Raw genomic sequence first — 14915 nt, 5'->3', positions numbered from 1 at the left:
GAGGCGAAGTAATTTTTTAAAAAGTATTCTGCCAAGGGTATGCATTGGATGAATACAAAAGATCTGATAATGCAGTTTTTTATGTTTAATTTGAAAGGGGAGATGATCAATCTTATCTTCCACCACAATTACTGAAATCACATCATCAGAAGAGGTTATAATCTGTATCGGTGCGTGCTATACGGGATCATTGGGACGTAACCGAACACCTTTGATGTTGGTTAGGGATAAGTAAGGGCTATGGTTAAGGTTAGGTTAATTCATCTTTTGTGATTAAGGTTAGGGTTTAGGGTAGGAATGTCCCGAAGATCCCGGATAGCACTGACCAATCTGTATATCTCATACTGTATTTCACAAGATGGCTTGTTGGTGTTGCAATGTATCCAATCATAGACTTATCTCCACCATAACATGACTATGTGTGATAACCTTATCGTAGTAACCAATGATGTACAGTACCAGTCAGCAGTTTGGACACACCTACTCATTCAAGGGCTTTTCTTTATTTTACTATTTTCTACATTGTACAATAATAGTGAAGACATCAAAACTATGAAATAACACATATGGAATCATGTTGTAAGCAAAAAAAATGTTAAACAAATCAGCCAACTCGATGACAGCTTTGCACACACTTGGCATTCTCTCATCCAGCTTCATGAGGTAGTCACCTGGAATGCATTTCAATTAACAGGTGTGCCTTGTTAAAAGTTAATTTATGGAATTTCTTTCCTTCTTAATGTGTTTGAGCCAATCAGTTGTGTTGTGACAAGGTATACAGAAGATAGCCCTATTTGATAAAAGACCAAGTCCAAATAAACAAAGAGAAATGACAGTCCATCATTACTTGAAGACATGAAGGTCAGTCAATGCGGAAAATGTCAAGAACTTTGAAAGTTTCTTCAAATGCAGTCGCTAAAACCATCAAGCGCTATGATGAAACTGCCTCTCATGAGGACCGCCACAGGAAAGGAAGACCCAGAGTTACCTCTGCTGCAGAGAATACGTTCATTAGAGTTACCAGCCTCAGAAATTGCAGCCCAAATAAATGCTTCACAGAGTTCAAGTAACAGACACATCTCAACATCAACTGTTCAGAGGAGACTACGTGAATCAGGCCTTCATTGTCAAATTGTTGCAAAGAAACCACTACTAAAGGACACCAATAATAATAAGAAACTTGCTTGGACCAAGAAACACAAGCATTGGGCATGAGGGTGTGGGGGTGCTTTGCTGGTGACACTGTCTGTGATTTATTTTGCATTCAAGGCACACTTAACCAGAATGTCTACCACAGTATTCTGCAGCGATACACCATCCCATCTGGTTTGCGGTTAGTGGGACTATCATTTGTTTTTCAACAGGACAATAACCCAAAACACACCTCCAGGCTATGTAAGGGCTATTTGACCAAAAATGAGAGTGATAGAATGCTGCATCAGATGACCTGGCCTCCACAATAACCCGACCTCAACCCAATTGAGATGGTTTGGGATGAGTTGGACTGCAGGGAAAAGCAGCCAACAAGTGCTCAGCATATGTGGAAACTTCAAGACTGTTGGAAAAGCATTCCTCATGAAGTTGGTTGAGAGAACGCCAAGATTGTGCAAAGCTGTCATCAAGGAGGCAAAGGGTGGCTACTTTGAAGAATCTCAAATAAGAAATATATTTAGATTTGTTTAACACATTTTTTGGTTATTACATGTTTACATATGTGTTATTTCATAGTTTTGATGTGTTCACACTTGAGTAGGTGTGTCCACTTTTGACTGGTACTGTATATAACAATATAGATCATACCACCATGTATATACATCATTAATCGTAAAGTTACTGTCTGTATGTGTTACAATGTCTCCAAAAGTGGACATTTCCTCATCGTCACGTTACAGCTGATGTTAAAATTAGTCGCCTTAACCACGACATCATAGAGTTTTGTTAAAAAAATTACAATCAAGTAAATTCCAAATGATTAAACGGAAACTTTCGACAAGAACTTGTTACATGTTATGATGTAGATTACACACATTCTGATGAATTTATTATCAGGTTGTCGTGGCCGAGTGGTTAAGGCGATGGACTAGAAATCCATTGGGATCTTCCCGCGCAGGTTCGAATCCTGCCGACAACGGTCAATGTTTTTGTGGGTTTTTGCGAAAATCCATATCGTCCAGTCTTGTGGTCTGGTCATAATTGAGTACAAATGCAGTTCGTTCATACAGGAAAATGCAGCATTTACTAATTCATCTCGAATGATTCTCGCAACGGACATGTAAGGACGCAAAAACGACACCCCATTATCGTGGTGATGCACTTTTACAACATTTATTTTAACGTTATATTTTAAAAGAGTCTTTGAAAACATTGATATATGCATACTTTTATATCTAATACATTTTAAACGGGTAAAATATGAACATTATTATAGCGCCTTGCAGTGGTCGAACCGAATGGTGGCATGAGGAAAACTAATTAATTTCAGATGATGATAGTTGCCAGGAGGTGGCGATAATGCATTATGTATACCAGAATAAACATTTCTGTCAGCAGGCAGGGATTGCAGTCATACAAGGATGATTATCTTTACCACAGACCTTTTAGTTGCGTCTGTGTTTAATTTAATGTAGTGGGTACAACAGATTAGTTTTCATATTGGAAACTATGTGTACCCATTAAAGGTATTGTAGAACAAACATGTTTTGGCATGCTTGATCTGACAGTCTGGGTTGTAGTGAGACATTTTGACAGTGTCATGGTGGTAGAGTAAAAGTACACCATTGAGATATCTCAGTCTGATAAGTAACGGGGTGACTGGAGTACAAAGAATCCAATGCTTGCATTTCACAGACTATTTGCATGAGGTTCAGTAAGCGGGTGAACATCAGTGGTGTCTTTATTCCTATTTGAATATGATGACAGCATGAAGAATAGCAGTGGGAAGATCTGGAAAGTTTTGCATTCGAATACTACCGTCCAATAGTGGATCATGAACTAGTGTGGCTCAGGGTGAGTGACAGGATGCCTGGAAGTTCAGTGTTATTTCACTGTGTGTGTCAATGTTTCTAGATGTCTGTAGGAGAATACAAATATGTATTTCTCTGCACACACTCCCACACCTCCGAATGGATAAACTGACGCGCGCATACACACACCAAGCAGCGATAAACTGTACGTTGCATCTTAGCAAACAAACAATTAATAATGTATGTAAACACTTAATCATGCAATAACACGCAGTGAATTGCATCAACATCTATAAAAAATCATGTTTCCATGTTTTCAAACCAGCAAGTCCCTTAGTGGAAAATTTGACAGACAATTGATAATTTAATGGATCCTCAAATTGTGGGAGATAGGGACCCTGGGAGATTGTCTTACACATTTTTGGAGAAGACAGGTTTTGGTAAATGCTCGTGAAGTTCCCTGGCTATCTGGGACAACGTCATCAAATATGGCTGTTATACACTGCTCAAAAAAATAAAGGGAACACTAAAAATAACACATCCTAGATCTAAATGAATGAAATATTCTTATTAAATACTTTTTTCTTTACAAGGTTGAATGTGCTGACAACAAAATCACACACAAATTATCAATGGAAATCAAATTTATCAACCCATGGAGGTCTGGATTTGGAGTCACACTCAAAATTAAAGTGGAAAACCACACTACAGGCTGATCAAACTTTGATGTAATGTCCTTAAAACAAGTCAAAATGAGGCTCAGTAGTGTGTGTGGCCTCCATGTGCCTGTATGACCTCCCTTCAACATCTGGGCATGCTCCTGATGAGGTGGCGGATGGTCTCCTGAGGGATCTCCTCCCAGACCTGGACTAAAGCATCCGCCAACTCCTGGACAGTCTGTGGTGCAACGTGGCGTTGGTGGATGGAGCGAGACATGATGTCCCAGATGTGCTCAATTGGATTCAGGTCTGTGGAACGGGTGGGCCAGTCCATAGCTTCCACGCCTTCCTCTTGCAGGAACTGCTGACACACTCCAGCCACATGAGGTCTAGCATTGTCTTGCATTAGGAGAAACCCAGGGCCAACCGCACCAGCATATGGTCTCACAAGGGGTCCGAGGATCTCATCTCGGTACCTAATGGCAGTCAGGCTACCTCTGGCGAGCACATGGAGGGCTGTGCGGCCCCCCCAAAGAAATGCCACCCCACACCATGACTGACCCACCGCCAAGCCGGTCATGCTGGAGGATGTTGCAGGCAGCAGAACGTTCTCCACGGCGTCTCCAGACTGTCACGTCTGTCACGTGCTCAGTGTGAACCTGCTTTCATCTGTGAAGAGCACAGGGCGCCAGTGGCGAATTTGCCAATCTTGGTGTTCTCTGGCAAATGCCAAACGTCCTGCACGGTGTTGGGCTGTAAGCACAACCCCCACCTGTGGATGTTGGGCCCTCATACCACCCTCATGGAGTCTGTTTCTGACCGTTTGAGCAAACACATGCACATTTGTGGCCTGTTGGAGGTCATTTTGCAGGGTTCTGGCAGTGCTCCTCCTTGCACAAAGGCGGAGGTAGCGGTCCTGCTGCTGGGTTGTTGCCCTCCTCCACGTCTCCTGATGTACTGGCCTGTCTCCTGGTAGCGCCTCCATGCTCTGGACACTACGCTGACAGACACAGCAAACCTTCTTGTCACAGCTCGCATTGATGTGCCATCCTGGATGAGCTGCACTACCTGAGCCACTTGTGTGGGTTGTAGACTCCATCTCATGCTACCACTAGAGTGAAAGTACCGCCAACATTCAAAAGTGACCAAAACATCAGCCAAGAAGCATAGGAACTGAGAAGTGGTCTGTGGTTATCACCTGCAGAACCACTCCTTTATTGGGGGTGTCTTGCTAATTGCCTATAATTTCCACCTGTTGTCTATTCCACTTGCACAACAGCATGTGAAATTTATTGTCAATCAGTGTTGCTTCCTAAGTGGACAGTTTGATTTCACAGAAGTGTGATTGACTTGGAGTTACATTGTGTTGTTTAAGTGTTCCCTTTATTTTTTTGAGCAGTGTATATTCATGCTGCTCACTTACATACGGTCTCTAGACTCCAGACCTGATGAGACGTCTTACAGTACATGACATCCTCAGACTACAATGAATTCCATGGACTGATGGAGAGAACTTAATGTTCCCAGTCCGCTGTTTTGTTAAGTGTCCGTCAGTGGAAAGGCTGCCTGCATGTGACGCAATGTAATCAGAAAGTGGCCAGATTGGTTGAAAGAGTAAGGGCTAAAAATAACAGAACACAAAAGCAGACAGTCCACCAGACCGAGGGTAATGCAATGTGTACAGCAAACCCCTGTATGTACCAAGGACCCAAGGCTGTGCTTGAAGACACCAAGCTTCAAATGAAGCTTGTTCTGTAGGGACTGGGACACTGCATGTCCCAGTCCCTACAGGTTGTCAGATGCAAAGCCAGGTAATGGGCTATTCATTTCTATACATTTTTAGACAGATGAATTTAGCCATCAAAAGGTTTGTTGAATCACAAGATGAAAATAATAACTGTATGTGGCTATCTATGGACCACACCACATGATTTCTCTCTTTATTTGTAGAATTGCATTTGAATTAATACAAAAAAAACAAAAAAAAAGAAGCAAAAAAAATAACAGTATCAATAGGGAAGAAGGCAAGAGACACTTAAATAAGAAAAGTTCCATGTTGGGAAGGAGATGTGGGGTTGATGGGACAGGTTGGATTATGTACATGGTTTCTCACTGCAGGATTGACGGGCCCCACAAAGGGGCTCAAAGCAGCAGGTCGGAGACACTGAAACACCAGAGAGAAAGGCACTATCCAGAGAGAACAAACTAAACTAAACACACACAGAAAAAAAACACACCAGAAATCAAATGCTTAACATAAAAAGTGCTTGACACACTACAGACAGAGAAAAACAACATTGGTAAAGCTGATCTCTCAACTTTTAGCATAAAAGACACTTAATTTTCTCAAACTGTTTTATCGACCATCATGTGATTATCCAACTCATCTACTTGTTATGTGTGAGTCTAACAAGGAGGGGACTGTTAATGTATGCGTGTGTGTTTGAATATGTATGTACTATATGCATATTTTTCATACATCTCTCTATATCATTTTATATGACACCATTACTAATTCAGCACTTCTCGGAAATCCCTTGCAGTTGTGTAGTTCAGTTCTCCGACCTTGCTTCCCTCATGTCAATGTCTCTGGACTCAGCTACATTCACGGCCCAAGAGTAAAATGGCTGCAATAAATACATTGGCTTCAAAAGGTGGCTGGCCTTTTACAGGGTTTCATAATACAACAGCTCATGCAGCATACATGGCTCTACTCGCTGCTCGGCGTTTGCTTCCTGACACGATTGGTTTTGTTAAAAATAACAGATTATTCTCTCGTTTATCAGACAAGGAAATTATTTCACGTTTTAAATAGCATGCCATTTTATCTGAGAGCCCTCAAATAATCCAGGAAAAATTATACTGACAATTCAGCAAATCCCAGAGCTACTAGGTCTTATCCAGACTAACATTTTTTTAACATAATTTACAAATGGAAGAAACAATACAATTTGTGATGACGGATAAAACACATACAAATATATAATATATATTCTTAAAAAATGGATTCTCTCTATACTGTAGGTGATTTATTTATACAGCCCTGGGCTGATGTACAATGCGCTCACATGCCAATGATCTTGGACTCGGTAACTTGCTGCAGATAACATCCGTATTTTTAAATTATTTTTTCAATCATTTTTTAAAATATTTGTACATGTATTTTTATTTAAAACAGCGTTAGGATTTATTGGTATTTCATTTAGGTGATTAAAACATGCAGCAAAAAAGGAAAAGTAACGCAGAATGTGAAGAAGTAGAGGAGAGGACAGACGCAGCTGTGGGAGTCTAGGTATAGAATAATTCTCATTCTTCACTTTTGGTGCACTATGCTTAGTTTCTCTGTGTTTTTTCCCTCAAAGACAGTTCAGTTCTGACTGAAGCGTTCACTATAGAGGTGAACATTCTCAGTGTTAAAAGTTGGCTTTGCTCAGCTGCCACCAACAAGGTGCCTTCGACAGAACTACTCCTCCATGTTTAATTCCTTGTTGCATTCTCCCTCTCTGCTCCTGATGTCTTCTCGATGGATTGAGAGGGGGTATGGGGTGGTTGTTGATGTTTATTTACATGTTCCGGTTGACTGGTGTGACATAGTTGCGAGGGAACATGCCCGTCAGCCCATGGCATCCTCCCTTCCACCAGTTAGGGTCAGAGTTGTCCAGGACCTGGATGAAGTCTCCGCGTCGGAAGCCCAGCTCACCATCCTCCTGGGGGTCAAAGTCAAAGAGAGCCTGTACATATGTGGGATGCTGTGGGCAGGGAGAGAGAAAGAGAGCAAAACAAATCCATGAGTCCCAGACATGTTAACACAGTCTTTCAAAAGGACAAAGCCTCGGTTCTTCCCTGATTGTGTTTTCTGAATCAAACGTGACTCGTTGGTGAACTGAGCTAATGCCATGACATCCAAAGGTTAGGCCGGCAGGATGAGGGATTGAGTCAGCAACTCTGGGGCCAATTTGTCTCCCTCAAAGCTATTATTTTACACTAATAACCTAGTTTGTCATTGTGACCATTAAGTCTCCTACAAAGCCACACTGGTAAAGAGCCAGAGATGAAGGTTAAAGGGGATGTGTTCTCACCTGGGGGACCTGCTCAATGTCACGCAGGAAGATCTGCTGGTTGCGGGATACAGAGGTGGAGCGGTGGTAGTCCACCAGCTCGTTGAGCGAGTTGAACTTCACCACCCACAGGAAGTACTTTCCTGCCCCATCACGCAGGACTTTGAAGTGCTGAACGTCATTTCCAAACCTGAGGAGACGGGGGACAGAGGAAGAGAACCATGGGTAGCTTGCCAGCAGCAGATAGTCAACAGACACAGAACTGCTGAAACAGGACAGAGAAGAGAGATCCCAACAGCCAAAGGAAATACATGTGGACATGTTCTCTTAGCAACACATTAGGAAGACAGACTGTCTCTATAACAGTGTGAACACAGGTCATGACCCCATGGATGGTAACGCTGCAGTCAGATAAACAAGCCTCTTCTACAGCCATCAGGGGGATTAGTCTCTACTAAGACAAACTCCTTGTTCTGTACTCAGAGGGCAATAGACGGGTGGAGTCACATAGTGATCACTTTAATTATCTTGAAATGTCTATCTACTTTACATACAGACAGACACTACAGCACCATGACAGCGAGGGCTGCTGAATTTAGCCTTTTTAAGTAAAGCAGAGTGGAAACAGACATGGGGAAATCAAAGAGTTTGCGTCAGTGTTGTGCAAGCTGGAAAGAGAGAGCTGAAATCCTGCTGTAAAATAACTGTCAGTGAGCTGGAGTTAATGCTCAGACACCAGGGGGCAGCACAGAACACTGGGTAAAAAATAAAGTGCTAGTGCTGTAGTGTATTTAAACACAGGAAGAGAAAGAAGAGAAACATAGCAGATGTTTGTGTCTGTTACCCAATACATTGTACGGTGCAGAGCAGTCCCTCGCCCCAACATATGTAGAGCAGGGCTTCTAAACATTTAGTGTATGTGTGTGTTCACTTACTTGACAGAGAGGGAGAAGTCCCCTGGCGCACTCTCACTCTCTCGGATGAGGAATGCCCCGTCGTGCCTCTGTTTGTTCAACATCTCCTCTGCTTTGGCACGGGGGATCTTGCCAAAGAACCACCTGGAGGGAGGGACAGCACCACACACACACACAGTCAGGGGAGAGAACACAGCTGGACCAGCACGAAACAAACAAATAGACATCTGCTCCCTCACGATCAGGGATGACACATGGTCATCTCCCACTGTTTACAGTCCTGAGAGATTATACAGTATTTCAGATTAAGCCTCTGCCCCAGTCAACCGATTAATACTGCAGGTAGGAGAACCAGAACCGTGGGCGTTGTGTACAGTGGGGGCACAGGGGTTGAGGAGTGGGGATTGCGTGCTGTGCTGTTGAAGCAGAGCATGTCTCACTCCCAGCAAGGTCTGTGATAGCAGCTCTGGCTGGGCCAATGGCAGCTGTAGCAGCAGGAGGCAAAGAGAGAGTGAGAGAAATCATCTCTCCGGTTAATTATTAACCAGAGCAGCCAGAGAGATGACATCTTGGCTCCTTTGAATGAAAGTGAAAATCAATAATAAAATGACCAAGACCTAATCCTCTTTGCATTTGTGCCCTCTATCGGCTGCCCCCCGCCTACAGTTCCCTGTCTGATAAAGGTGCCGGCAGAGCAATTTAAAGCAGACACGGAAAGAGCAGCCAGGCCATGTGGAACTGGTTCTCTCTCTCTCTCTCTCTCTCTCACACACACACACACAACTACTACTGTGCAGATATAAATGCCACTATGGAAAAGCAATCTAAAAGCTATTTTGACTCACTTTAGCAGGCTCCCAAATTTGTTATTACTTACACCACTTCTACTAACAGCATGATCCAAAAGTTCCATATTTCATGGTCTGGTCTGTGAATACATACCGGGAGATGAAACGCAGAGGCACATTAACATCTAGCGTTGGCTGAAGCTACTGAACTGCATGTGAGTAGTTGCCATATGGCCAAAACAAAAGTGAACAAATGATTGATTCAAAAATGAAAGTAAAAAAATATATAGTTACAAAAAAGTATGTCTAAACAATTCAAAATGTTCTGTGGCCACTTTTTATTTGAAATTTATATCCAATCTAATGACACATTTCATGCATTAGTGCCTTGGAATTTGTCCTCTGGTGTGACATAAGTGATACTAATATGATGGTTTAATGATTCTCAAATACACAAGAAAATCGAGTTTTACTAATTAGTTACTTTGTTTTTAAAATCATTAATCATATTCTGTTGAAAAACATATTTATTTGTATATTGATGATAACCAAGTTCCTCCCCGTTACATTTTGAGTAAGATTGTAATTTGACAAAAACCTACTTTACTTGTGTACTATGTGACCTGCTTCAACAATTATTTGACATTTTGTTAAAGAAAAGCCCTTTTTTATTGGTGTAACCCCATAGAACATGTCGTCCCACTGATGGACAATACACAACAGGCAGTCCAATGTTACGGTTAAAACGTAATTAATGAAACTATGAAGTTTCTGACCGCTCTAAAAATGCAACTTCTAAACATCAGTAAATGATCCTCATTAAAGGATTTAAAATGTACTCATTCCAATTACAGGACCTCGAAAAAGTCCTGCACTGCTATTTTTCATCACTACCTCCCCGAGTTGGGAGTGGGTAATTTGCGAGCTTGTTGCCTTTCCTTGGATGTGGAAGCCATTTCTTAGGCTCCAAGCCGGAATCTAACCCTGATTCCCCGTTACCCATGATCACCATGGTATGCACAGAAAGTACCATCGGAAATTGATAGGGCACACATTCAAATTAGATGTCAGCGCCACAAATGGCACGCCACCGGTCGAGATTAGAGAGTCACTAAAAGCCTTAGAGTACCCGCATGGATTTTAGGTCTGATAAATATACACATCCCCAACGGTCAGCACTCGTTGGCATGTATTAGCTGTAGAACAATTATCCAAGTAACGTTGGAGCGAGCAAAGGAACTGATTTAAATGAGTCATTGGCAGTTTCACTGTACCGGCCGTGTGTACTAAAGCCTTGCACGTCTTAATCTTTGAGAGGAATATGCTACTGGCAGGATCACTCAGGTAGACCCCCCACGTGCAGCGATGTGTAGGGGCACAGTTATTCTCCCAAAGCACCACTTGAGAGGTGTTCTGTTGGAGGGTTTTTGGAGTATATCGCAAAATGGGGTTTGAGAAACACAAATGTCTCTGACACTGGTGGGTAATATATTGGAGGCAGGGTGAACAATCTCCAAAGGAAGCCCTGCCAATGGGGGTCTTCCCAGTGTGGATCACGTATGCCAATTGGTCAGGAGGAATTGGTGGGTTAAACAAAGACGGATCAAGGGAATGAATGGTCTAATGCAGTAGTGGGAGCACCACAGCCAGTCCCCAATATCACTAGGGCCATGTTAAAGAACCAGGCTTTCCCAAGCGGCAGAGACACAGATGCCGCCAGAGCAATGGTCACCTGCAGGGATTGAGAACCAGGCGTGGTTGCAAAAGGATACTGCACAAATAGGTTAGGTACCACCAAAATCTATATGCAACATGTAGTGTTGGTCCTACTGAGCTGAAATAAAAGATCCCAGAAATATTCCAAATGCACAAAAGGTATGTTGTGCACAAATTTGTTTACATCCCTGTTAGTGAGCATTTCTACTTTGCCAAGATAATCCATCCACCTGACAGGTGTGGCATATCAATAAGCTGATCAAACAGCATTATCATTACACAGGTGCACCTTGTGCTTGGGACAGTAAATGGCCACTCTAAAATGTGCAGTTTTGTGCCACAGATGTCTTAAGTTGAGGGAACGTGCAATAGGCATGCTGACTGCAGGAATGTCCAACAGAGCTGTTGCCAAAGAATTTCATGTTAATTTATCTACCATAAGTCCGCCCCCAAAGTCACTTTTGAGAATTTGTCAGTACGGTGGGGGGTTCAGTAGGAGTTTAGACATTTCTAACATATACTGCTCTAATTTTTGTATTTTTATTTTTTTAAATATAAAATATCTCTCAAATGAAGTTTGATAACTTTACTTACATGTTTTAAGAAGACAAAAATATTTGATAGGATATGTGAAAAGTACAGATTAAGCTTAATGGGTATCGAGTGTACCATGGGTGTTTCAAATAAGACCACCTCTTAAATAATCAATTTGAATTAGATTAATATAATCTCTCCCAAAATTCTAAAAATAAACTAAATCATTATTATTCATCATGAAAGAAGCACTCATAACAGGGGGATGTCGTATCCACAGAAATCAATGGACTTTTTGGTTCTTGCCGACCAGCACACACCCGAATCAACTAATCATAGGCTTCAATCAAGACATGATTAGTTGAATCATGTATGTTATTGCTTGGTTAGAACACAAACCTGAACCCACACCGGCCCTCTGTGGATAAGAAGTCATACAACAAAGACACACACAGCTTTCAATTAATTATCTGAAAGATGATTCACATTTGATGTACTGAAAAACACATTTCAGTACAAGATACGAATCCTATATATACCACCTCGCGCAGAGCTGTGCACACTGAGTGAAGCGTCAAAGCCACTGCGCACAGACATGTCGGTCTAATTTACTTGATAGTTAACTTTGTCCTCTGTCACATGTAGGTCTGTCACGTCAACTACACATGTACTGTATCCAAAATAAGGCAGGCTAGTTGGTGTGTGTGCGCACTTGGTGCCTAGTGCCACTCCGTCACAGCTAGTCTATAAAAAGGACAAAGGGCAAACGTCTGCCCCACTAATACTGCCATGGGATCAGACCACAACTGCCCCCTACACTAAGGCTACACCAAACTATACAGGGGAAGGACTAACAGCTGACACACAGTCATTTAGTGCAAGCAGTAGATCAAGTGCAAGAGCTGAATGCTGCTACTGACATTGGATAAGGGATTGATGATTTAGGCTAGTTTCTCTTTCAGGTGTTCAAAGCACTTAAATAGTCAATCAATTGAGACCACCACATAGACACTGTATTCATTATGCAGTATCTATTCACTCTTTTTTATGATGATGGCATTAACTGTGATGTAACAGCATGGTACATTACTTGACAAGGGCAACTAAGACCTGTACACAGCATCACAGCCCAGTGGAACAGCAAGACCTTTCCTTTCCCCTTTGATGTGGCTATGAGTGGCAGCCCAGACAATTAAAACCAAGCTCCTGATGAGGAAGTGGTGCTGAGGGGTAAATTCCAACTCACAGAGAGGGATGACTCCACTCAGGGCTTCCATTACACAGAGAGACGGAGGGCAGGGACCAGACCCGAGATGACTTGTTTCTGCTGGCCATCTCTTCCCAATGATCACAGCCACACATTTTACTCACACTCTGCCCACAGCAGCTGACCTGAACTATGCTATCTCTCTGCTCATTAACACAAACTATGGATCAGACATTTCTCACTATCCAAGTCCAGGCATTAATCATCAAGAAATTGGCCCTGGAGCAGTTGCTAACAGTTTATACCTGCACTACATATCTGCATCCACTGCAGGCCAGATTGGGGGCGTGTGTGTAGGGGGGGTGGCAATCCACTGTACACAGACAGACAAAGCCTAGGCATGGCATAGCTCCTTGGGACAGAGACAACCAGACCCAGCCCCCTCCATACGTCAAAATCCCACCTGATAAAATCCCAGTGGCAATGAAATAAGGGTCAATATTAAATTAAGTCTAAGAGGCCCAGAGCGCACTAATACAGAGAGCGCTAATCTGGCACGGTGTGCTCCAGAGGTAATATCCTCTAAGAATCCTCACAGTGCTTCAATGAACACAGAGGGAGAAGATTCCACTGTGGTGGCACTGGCCATTTCAGCACAGTACTCAGAGTTGACGGGACTGTTCTGTTCAATTCAGACAGTTGTTTCATAGTTCCAAATCAATGTGATACATTGAAGCTGTGGCCCAGCGTGACCTGGCAGTCATGATGAGTCCTGTTTGCCCATACCCCGAGTCAGCAACAATAAGCTGGAGAGGTGAGTCCTCCTGAGTCATATTAGGAGTCTGGGCCAGGTGGTTCATACTTACGGATGTGCTTTCATCTCTATGTAGTTCTTGGGGATGAAGCCGTCTTTCCCGTTCAACTCTGCTTTGTACCAGTTCTGGTCACACTCTTCATTTAATACCTAGAGAAGGGAAGAGAGTTAACAATATATCACATCTAGTAAACAGAGTACTTCTCAGGTCACTGGGAAGGGGGGCTGAAACAGTTTTGTATCCACTAATGGGGCACAGCCATAAACAACAGATTGAGACACGTTTGTCTGTTGTGAGTACACTCATTTACCAATCAAGAAAGCCTCCATGAGGCCGGGCCAGCTGTGGGAGAACTCTTGTCTGAGAGACATACGGTGGTTTGCAGGTTTGGGAGCACTGGTGCATGAGTGTGTCTTAAGTTTGTTGTGTGTGTGTGTGTGTGTGTGTGGCTGTTGTTGTTGAAAGACATGCACCTGTACACTGGTGCAGTTAGTAATGTAAAGCCTCTGGCTTGTGTACTCATAGTCAGATGAAAGAAACAGTCATCATCAATTCTCACCAGGGTTCTGACTCACAGTAATATATTGACACGTCCCACTCAAAACAAAGATATTCCAACCACCATCTGCCTTCTGGCTTCAGTACAGCCTTTTCATTTCAGAAGAAATAGGAGTCATACTAGATATAGTCTAGAATACACAGGTATTTCAATGTGATATGCTGACTACAGGCTTCAGTGTTGGTACACACTTCATGGCCTCTGCTAGGTGTTGAAAAACCTTTAAACAAACCATACTTGACCATTTGTGTTCAAGAGAGGAACTAGGCCTAAATCTTTTTATCGGCAAAAAAAGTATTGAGGAAATGGAGTGTGCAACATCCTTCCTGTACACTGAGCACTGGGAGAGAGAGAGAGAGAGCGAGAGATAGAAAGGAAAGTGAGGCAGAGTGGGTGTGCCACCACTGTCACACCAGAGGGTTCTTAAAGCCTGCAAGGCTTTTTGGGCAACCTGATCAAATTCACATTGAAATGTGTGTTATAGATCTGTCATTCACATTGAAAGCAAGTCTAAGAAGCAGTTGATCTGTTCGATATGTGCTATTTCTATGCTTCCCGTGCTTAAGTTGCGTTTTTTGCGTCTTTTACGTTCGGTTTCGTACACCAACTTCAAACAGCTGACAAAATAATATTTTTGGTTATGGAAAATATATTTTACAGCGGTTTAGATGGTACAATGACTATCTACACTATACCTGCTTG

At 42.6% G+C, this 14915-nt stretch overlaps 1 protein-coding gene and 1 non-coding gene across 2 annotated transcripts in view; one reads left to right on the top strand and one right to left on the bottom strand.

Moving 5' to 3' along the window:
- Positions 1-2049: 2049 nt before the first annotated feature.
- trnas-aga (transfer RNA serine (anticodon AGA)) lies at positions 2050-2131 on the top strand. The gene has a single exon. It is a non-coding gene; the product is annotated as a tRNA-Ser (tRNA).
- A 3393-nt stretch (positions 2132-5524) lies between these two features.
- Positions 5525-14915, bottom strand: part of LOC110538508 (growth factor receptor-bound protein 2) — a 53075-nt gene continuing 43684 nt past the window's right edge. The window contains exons 3-6 of the mRNA XM_021625370.3: positions 13706-13803; positions 8616-8738; positions 7702-7870; positions 5525-7371 (exon numbers count right to left, since the gene is read on the bottom strand). Coding sequence (XP_021481045.1) covers positions 7186-7371; positions 7702-7870; positions 8616-8738; positions 13706-13803 — 576 coding nt within the window. The 3' untranslated portion in view covers positions 5525-7185. The remainder of the gene's footprint in view (positions 7372-7701; positions 7871-8615; positions 8739-13705; positions 13804-14915) is intronic.

Source organism: Oncorhynchus mykiss, chromosome 12, assembly GCF_057628025.1.
Source record: "Oncorhynchus mykiss isolate SJ-2025 chromosome 12, ASM5762802v1, whole genome shotgun sequence".
NCBI lineage: Eukaryota > Metazoa > Chordata > Actinopteri > Salmoniformes > Salmonidae > Oncorhynchus > Oncorhynchus mykiss.
Note: the sequence above shows the minus strand (reverse complement) of the source record. Positions and strands in the feature narration are given on the sequence as shown.